Source organism: Notolepis coatsorum, assembly GCF_963971535.1.
Source record: "Notolepis coatsorum genome assembly, chromosome: 6".
Classification (NCBI taxonomy): Eukaryota; Metazoa; Chordata; class Actinopteri; order Aulopiformes; family Paralepididae; genus Notolepis; species Notolepis coatsorum.
Window position 1 is genome coordinate 154888252 of NC_140170.1, and position 9437 is coordinate 154897688.

A 9437-nucleotide genomic window follows, 5' to 3' on the forward strand; every position below is an offset into this window, starting at 1 on the left:
AGTTTGGGAACCACTGATATAGACGATCTCTAAATATGCGTTCTATGCTACGTATAAAGTACTGCATATCTGTATGTCATGTCATAAATGTCATGATATATATCTGTATGTTGTGTGTCATAAATGTCATTATGAATTGAAAATGGGGGACCCTGATGTAAACAAGACAAAAGTCTTTCTCTGGTCTGCATCCCCTTAACAATTGTGTGTATTGAGCTGTATTGTACCCATTCTGCAATCTGTTAATAAAATCTTCAATCAATCAATGGCCTGGGCGGCCAGAGCATAACTGTTCTAACAGTAATATATCATCCATTTCAGACAGAATGCACGCAATAAGTTATAATTATTATTATTATTATTATTATTATTGAAAAGTTCTGTATTTTTAAAGTCGTATTTGGGGGCAATTAACCAATGGTATGCCTTTTTATTTTATTTTTGGCTAAGAGTTTCTTATTTCGGTAAGAGTGCTCTCGACCACTCTTATAATTTGTTCTTGCCTGAGACAAAAGCAACAATAAGAAAACGTTGCTGAATCCCAGGTAAGAACAAAGTAAGAGGAAATGCTAGTTAAGAACGAAATCTGTTCTTATATCGCTTCATGCATGAGGCCCAATGTCTCTTTCCAGAAATCATGACCCGGTTTCTCAAGATAATCCACATACCTTGTTCTGAGCAGTTTCACATAGGAACTATTTTCTACTGACCTACATCCCCCATAGTAATTAATGGGAGTGTACTTCGGTTGAAAAATTGTTTCTACATGAAACTGCTCGCAACAAGGTCTGTGGATTATTCCCGGGAATCTTGTAACCCTACTGGCCGACATGACCTTTTGTGGCTTAACGTTAGCTAGCTAATGTCTTTATAGTTTCCCTATGAAGATAATTCACATGTTTATAAACAAAAAGAGAGACCAGGACAGATTGACATTTTTAGATGTAATAAAAAAAAATGCAAATGTTTACAATTACAATAAATTAAAAGTGAAATATAGTGTTTCGAAGCAGCAAAAAGAAACACAGGATCTCTTGCTACTGTCTGTACATGTGGCTGAGGGCCGTAACACAGGCCAGTCTATTAGACGTCACAGACTCACTTTAAACCACTTCACGTTGTCATTGGCCACTGATTGTCAACTCCACAGGATACATTACCGGCGATGAGCAGATCCAGCTTCATGCGTGACGGATATTAAAGCAAAGCCAAGAGGGTATATTACGTACACATAACATGTGCATTTCAACCTGCTTAAAAACCCCAGGATATATATGGCCCTGATCAGGTCAGGAGACCAAATTGTTTACTCCTGAAGGACTTAAGACTGAAAAGAAATTATAATAATAAATAATAATACAAAATAAAATTTAAACAGTGGATACGGTTCCTCTCAATGCTTAGTATCAATGGGTATCCGCTCTTTAGGCCATGACTTAAGGATACAGCACCACCCTACTCTATACCCTATGGTGACACAAGAGCTCCATACATTCGCCTTCAACTCCTAGAGTTCGTTGAGCACCACCAAAAGACAAGTCCGTTGTAATGCAAGTCAAGGGTACACTCTTTTGACACAATTCATCCCATGTCCATAAACATGCACAAACTCGCACACAGGCCCTGGACTGTAAACCGACTAGATATTGTCCAATGGGAAACATGTTAATGTCCTTAGTCTTTCGATGTTTGTCAAGAGGTCATTCCCATTTGTGACTCCTTTACTTCTGTGCCACACTACACACAAACCACAAACTGAGTTCACATGCAGAGGTTCGATACGCATTGTGACACGAATGTCCGTGGGAGGGCGTTGAATATCTTCAAAGAGACCATTGTGTTTTTGGAAAGAGGCTCAGAGGCTTCCAGCTTGTCGTTGAAGGGGGAATCTGAAGGGGTGGGGTGGAGCGGGGGACGGAGTTGACACAGTGGCTAGTTTTGAGAAATGCTTCTCAGACTTCAAATCAGACTTCACAGAGAACAACGGGAAAATCCACATGGATGCACGGGTATTCCAGCTTTATAGTTCCCTGAAGAGAAGACGAGAATGAGAATAAACAGCTTTATAATTCCATGTAGGAAGGTGAGAATTAGAAGAAACGGCTTTATAATTCCCTGTAGGAAGGTGAGAATGAGAAGAAACTGACATTTATCAAACAGACAAACATTATCAGAATTTAAATGATCTGTGTGAGGCCCACGTTTAGCATCCATCTCTATTATAGTCTAAACTAAATCCAATGCAACGAAACGGCAGACTTTAACCATGCTGGAGAACATAATGCGACACAGCTCACTACGATGGTGACATTTTGCAATTCCATCTACGGTTCACATGCGTGGTGACCCGTACAGATCAACTAGGATCCGTAACAGTCCTAGCAGGTGTGCTTCCTCTAGTCACCTCCTTGGCTGCTCAGCTTACACTTCATACTTTGTAGAAACAAAAACACTAGGTGAGTGGAAATAGCAGTGTTTTTATTTGGCTACATCAAGCTAACGTGTTCTGGCATAGTTCGTTCATCAGAGCATCATAGAACATGATGGTACCAGCCTCATAAGGCCAAATATAAATTAAATTAAAAAAAATTACCCGAGCCAAAAGTGTTGCATCTCTATATTTTCTTTGCAGTGCTGCTATTTCCACTCATGTAGTTTTTCTTTTCTAGAATGTTGGGGTTATTATTTCTTAATATGCTGATTTCTTTTTAGACTGCTAGAAAACAACTATAGGGTAGTTAACCATAGTGAAAAAGTCACGGTTGTCTTATATCCGGGCTAATACGGTAGTTAATCATAGGACTGGGCAATTAATAAAGTTCCGATTCGATTTCCCACGGCCATAAAACAAGATAATAAAGATAAAACTATTGTGCCGCATGCCGCCCCTCAAGCTCAAACAGTAGTTTCAGCATCGTGTCGAGAAGGAGGAGGGAGCCACGGCGCGTTTCACCAGTTATTTTGGAACATCTTTGTAAAGATGACAGAAAGGCAGCCTTTTTTGTCGAGAAGAAAAGTCAAACAAATTCAGTCGTCGTCATATCAATCTCAAATCTATTAATAATCATAATAATATAATGATTAATAATCATGATCAATATTAAATAAATTATCGTGATTATGATTTTTGCTATAATCGAGCAAACCTAGTTATAACCATATTGTCAAAAGTTGTTTCCAAGTTGCCACATCTGACATTCTATTACACCCATTGACTTCTGGTAGCATCGCTAACAATTTCCACTACCTCAAGATACAAAACACTATGCCGTTCGGATAGATTGTAACGACAAAAATCAAGATAAGGCTTTTAAAACAAACAGTTCCTTTAAAATGTCTGTGCACCTGAGGCATTAGGTTCTTCTGAATCCTCTTCAGCTTGGCCCTTTTACGGCCGTTCTTCGTCACAACCGTCTCTTCGTAGAACTCGTGGGCCAAGTCTCCGTCCTCATCCAAGTACAGCGAGCTGGAGACGGAGAAGAGACAGAGAAGAGACTAGTCACTTGTGTGGAACAGAGGCTCCGGCCTGCATACCAACCTGTAGCCTCTACCCCCAAGCCATCAGGCTGCTCAGTGTGGACTCACTGTAACATTAACTCATCCGCTCTACAGTCACTGCACACAAACATCCACTCACTTAAACATTCATTCACTTTAGACACTTTTTAAAAACATTACACCATATTTGATTTATTTATTCTTACAAATTTGCATTAAGTTACCTCTTCTACCTAATTTGAGCATTTTGTACATTTTAGTTTTGTATATTTTGTGTTTGGTCTTTTACTCCTTTACTGTATGAAGCACAATCTACTATAATGTACATGTACCTTATGTGACAAATAAAACAAAACTTACTTGATCTCACTAAGTAACTTTTAGACACTAAACATTGTTAATTCCAAAAGGAAATGAAGAAGGATCTCTGTTTTGTCAGGCAAATTCTTTTCCACTTCGATTAACAAAATATGCAAAAAGACTTATTTTTTTTAAATATATATATATATATATATTTTTACAAGACTTTGCATGGCAACTCAAACTAACTTGTAACACTATCGTTACGGTATGTAGTACCTTAAGGCCATAATGCGCAGCGCCTGCATGAAACTATTCGAGGAGTTCCAGGATTGATCCGACAACGATCTACTGCTTGAGTGATGAGGCAGAAACCCCAAAATCAATGCAACGTTCCAGAACATTTAGTACATCCGAGAATAAACCTCCACTTCTCAAAGTGTTCCAGAGGAATAGACCACCGCAACACTTCAGGTATTCTGAGCTCATGTATGAAAATGTATGAATGCTGACGTAAGTGGTTGTAGCTACAGCTGTGGGGGTGCTGGAGAGATGATCCAATGTACTTTTTTTATACGGCCGAGTCTCCTGAACATGGAGGGACCAACCCCAAGGCAATCTGCACTTTATCGGCCGAGCTAGTCACTTTTTCGCACCTACTCCCCAACCAGCTCATGCGCAGATTGCCAAGGGAGTCTGAAGGCTGGGGAGCCGCGTTGGAATGTTCGGAAGTGGGAAGTGCAGTGGTCTGTGTGTCAATTTGTTATGGGAAGAAGAAAAAATATATATATTTATATAATAATAAATTAAATTCTCAACAATGTCATCTTGGTTGCAAACAGGTGATTGCAATCAACCCGCAGGTGATCATAATTAAATGACAACCACGGCCAGTGAGCGGTGGCATCGTGCCATATCGTTTGTCAAAACACGTCAAGAGAATACTATGAATAAAGCTGATGCAATACAATCCCTTGTGAAACGTTGAGCTACATGCGTCATAGCCTACATAACTGCCAATGCTATATTTACCTCCGTCTGGTAAACACAAATGGCGTAGCATTTCGGAAACTTCGAAGTCTCGTCAACGACTGCTCATTTACTTCTTGGATGATTGGATCGTCTGCGCTAACCGAGCCGGAAAAAGGCCAAAATCCTTTAGATTTGGAGCCACTGCCTCCCATCTTCAGCTGTAGGACATTATTTTCTCAGTCACAGCACTCCCAGTGGTGTTCTAGCTGGACGTGGTGAGGAAAGGACTCCAGCATAGGACACCTAGGAGAAGACACACAGTGGAAGGAGGTTGAGCCAGTGGTTCCAGACTTTGAAAAGCACTCTGCAGAGACTGGAAATCAATCCCTTTCTCTAACAGTCACATGATGTCTGCTATCTAATCTATCCTGCTTGCAAGTATTCTCTCCACAGTTAACAGAGATTGGTGTGAGTCATGGTTGTTAAGCCCTACCGCTGACGGGCAAAACAATGAATAATACCGTCCTGTGGTTACTTATGGTATATTAAATAACCAAGTGTGCTTGTTGCAGCTTGACAGTTGTGTCTGTGACCAAGTTAGCAACCTAGCGAACAAACGCATGCAGGCACTTGCACACAAATAAACCAATCAACCAACCAACCGAACAAGCACAGTTTCAACTCGACAATAAACATTCAACATTGACTACATTTTACTGCAAAAGGGAAATAAGCTACAGTCCAACCTAGGGATGCCTCCTCATAATCGCCGTTTGGTCTTAGTCGATTTTCCTCATGCTAAATTAATTACTTCCTGAAAAATTATGAGCACATTTCTGGTAAACAGTACACTAGATCGAAACGGTTGCATTTGGGAAACAACTGTTATAGATTTGTGGATACAATCAATTCGTCTATAAATCGTATTGTATGAATCTGCTGTATGTTTGAACCCCAAGCAACAAAGAGACTCTATTCTGACGATGACCCATGAATGAATGAATGAAAACTTTATTTAACAGATTGCAGAATGGGTACAATACAGTACGGCTCAATACATACAATTGTTAAGGGGATGCAGACCTGAGAAAGACGTTTGTCTTGTTTCCATCAGGGTCCCCCATTTTCAATTCATATAGACATATGACATACATGACATACAGATAGTCAGTACTGCTACATCTATACATTTATGACATACCAGATTTGCAAATACAGTACTGTTTGTGATACAGAAGGAGTCAAGAAAAGGGAGTATATACATTTGACGTAGAAACTGTACATTGGACCCACCTGCCGCAACTACCGGTGTTCGCTTTTTTTTGGGTTTTGGTAACGTTATGGTTTTCGAGCCAAGTCCCAAACTAAGTGGTTCAACCAAAGCCTGTAGTAGACTGTCTCTCTGGTTGAACAATTCTTTGAGTGTGTAGATTTGATGAGCTGAATCTAACGTTACTTTCTAAACAACCAGGGATGAAGCAAATGTCCTAACCTAGTTGTACAGTAAATGACCAAGTATGGCTGTCACGCCTGTCAGTATTCCAATGTACAGTGTACAATGTGTTTCCCCCCCCACCTCCAATGTACAGCCCCCACCCACCAAACCCCACCCAACCTCCTCCAATGTACAGTTTCTACGTCAAATGTATATACACTCTTTTTCTGGACACTTTTGTATCACAAACAGTACTGTATTTGCAAATCTGATGTCATAAATGTATAGATGTAGCAGTACTGTCTATCTGTATGTCATATGTTATGATGAATTGAAAATGGGGGACCCTGATGTAAACAATGAAAGTAGACAAGACGAAAGTCTCTCTCTGGTCTGCATCCCCTTAACAATTGTATGTATTGAGCCGTACTGTACTGTACCCATTCTGCAATCTGTTAATAAACTTTTCAATCAATCAATCAAAGCAGAAAGCCAGCCGGGCGTGATGACCTACGACTCCGTTGTGTTACCGTGTCAGGTCAGTGAGTGTTAGCTAATAGCTAGCTAGTCAGCGAAGGGAAGGTAAATGTTAGGCCTGGTTCATGGTCCTAAAACAAATGTTTAATCTCTTTCGGAAATATCACACACTTGCCTACCAACCCCGATGGTTAAAGGAAATACTGTTAATGTTAGCCAGCATGTTGCCATCGAATAGGCGACAACTGGATCTATAGCTAGCCTACGGTTAGTAAAAACTATTTCTGACCAGCTAGCTAAGCATGCTAGCTAACGTTAGCCGACTTGAATGCCTCGTGCGTGGAGCATGGAAGAAACATACATACAGAGTTTCGATTTGATGTCAGTTGTTCGTATGGACTGTAGTCTATTCTTTGATTATGTCCGATTTGGGACCGGTATCTAGCTAGGCGGCTTGCTAATTGACACGGATGACTTTAGGAAAACACAAACAGCTCAACTGAAATCCACGTAGCTACGCCAGAGATGTCAGCTGCACGCTTCTTCTTCTTTATTACTTATGCGGGTTGGCAAACTATTTAAATGCATTACCGCCACCAACAGGACTAAATGTGAACCGAACCAATAGCTATAATATAATGAATGAAAACTTTATTTAACAGATTGCAGAATGGGTCCAATACAGTACGGCTCAATACACACAATTGTTAAAAGGGGATGCAGACCAGAGAAAGACGTTTGTCTTGTTTACATCAGGGTCCCCCATTTTCAATTCATAGTGTACATGAATTTGATCTAATAATAAGCTACTGATTATTTTCTTTGTCTAGGACTGTCACGGATTTTCTATTAGGTGAGGTACACTTTTCTTTATCTGTAAAATAGTTTTTCCCACATTTAGGCCAGCAGATATGTGAAATATTTGAGGGAATTGTGCCTTTTACAAGCATGAACTCTGGCACACATACCCAATGTACAGTTTCCTCCCCCTCAAATGTATATTCTCTTTTAGAAACGCTCTGTAAATAAACAGTACTGTATATTTGTATATCTTGTATATGTCATAAATGTCTGGATGTAACTGTATGTCGTGTATGTCATAAATGTTATCATGAATTGAAAATGGCGGACCCTGATGTAAACAAGATGAAAGTCTTTCTCTGGTCTGCATCCCCTTAACAATTGTGTGTATTGAGCCGTACTGTATTGTACCCATTCTGCAATCTGTTAATAAAATGTTCAATCAATCAATCAATCAATCAATCAATCAATCAATTAATACCCCAAGGAAGATGTTTGGCTATAGGGCCACTGGTTGTTATTTTACCAGTAGCTCGATCAGGTTCTAGACCACCTAGCAACTTGATTCTGGTGGCTAGTCCTACATTTTCAAGGATGAGAAATGCAGTGGTAATATTTACAACTCGCTAGCAGCTACCTAACAAAATCATTATAAAACCATCAACATATTTAATATTTATACATGTTTTCGAACTGTGATATGTGAGAGTACAATGATACAATAATACTTGGTAGTTTAGTAAGTACATAGTTCACAAGATAAATGTGACTACAAATAAAACATTTTATAAATTAATTAGGTTTTCAATTAAATGCAAAGCCTAGTTCTCTCTGGTAGTGTGGGTCCAGTGAACTTCCCATCCACCTGGTTCTGGTAGTGTGGGTCCAGTGAACTTCCCATCCACCTGGTTATCTTCTGGTAGTGTGGTCCAGTGCACTTCCCATCCACCTGGTTCTGGTAGTGTGGTCCAGTGAACTTCCCATCCACCTGGTTCTGGTAGTGTGGGTCCAGTGAACTTCCCATCCACCTGGTTCTGGTAGTGTGGGTCCAGTGAACTTCCCATCCACCTGGTTCTCTTCTGGTAGTGTGGTCCAGTGCACTTCCCAGCTACCTGGGAGTTCTGGGGCTGCAACCATCATCTGTCCCCAGCAGTGACCAGCTTGGTAGGCAGCTCACTGTGTGTTGAATCAGTGTTGCTTGTGTTGGAGGGAGTCCATCAATTGTTCTACCTTTCTGAGTGAAGAGCAGAACAAAGCCACTAGCTGCCAGAGGTGTACCCAGGGTTCGCACAAGGTCCTTGAAGTACTTAAAGTGCTTGATTTTTGACTAAATAAATTTAAAACAGCCCATTTTTTAACAAGGTGCTTAAAAAGTCCTTGGAATTCAAATCAACCATTCGCATTGAAAGTTTTGTTCATCCATGATCAAATTGTTCTGAATCAAGAAATTGCATTTTTAGTTAGCAAGTGTAACTAAGTTAATTGTCGGAAATCCATAAATATTGGATCCGAAAAACGCATTTAAAAGTGAATTGTATCCTTATAAATGCCCTTTTAAAATGAAAAATAGTGCATGGAAAAGTACTTGGAGTCCTTTAATTTCATTTTGCAATGTCTGTGGGAACCCTGTGTACCCCTCCTCCTGACTTGTATAAAAGCGTTAACAATGGTAAGGTTATGCATCGCTCTGGAGTCTGGACCTAGCCTCGCCATCTCATGAGCTGCTAAATGCCGAAAACTCTTCTCAGTTCCAAAGGCAACCCACAACTCAGTGATGTTGAGGCGTTGGGCTGCTGTCACTGCCAGTACTAGCACATCCATGTCAACTGTGCGTATTGACACCTTGGTAGACCCTTCCTTCACAGCATGTCTTCGTGTGTGCATGGTGCAAGACCTGATATTATATCTCGGGGCTGAACATAGAGGACTTCAGCATGATGGGTGCTGATGATTT

General features: G+C 40.2%; 1 protein-coding gene across 2 annotated transcripts; it reads right to left on the bottom strand.

Annotated features, from left to right (window-relative positions):
- Positions 1-929: 929 nt before the first annotated feature.
- Positions 930-7221, bottom strand: tusc2b (tumor suppressor 2, mitochondrial calcium regulator b). Of its 2 annotated transcripts, none has more exons than XM_084316022.1 (4): positions 7048-7221; positions 4831-5073; positions 3346-3466; positions 930-2030 (listed from the first exon to the last, which is right to left on the bottom strand). In XM_084316022.1, the coding sequence occupies exons 2-4, from the start codon at positions 4980-4982 to the stop codon at positions 1965-1967; spliced, it is 339 nt and encodes a 112-aa protein (XP_084172148.1). In that variant the 5' UTR covers positions 4983-5073; positions 7048-7221; the 3' UTR covers positions 930-1964. The 2 variants fall into 2 exon arrangements, with proteins under 2 accessions (XP_084172148.1, XP_084172149.1); XM_084316023.1 differs by having other exon boundaries at positions 7044-7221.
- Between the last annotated feature and the right edge of the window lie 2216 nt (positions 7222-9437).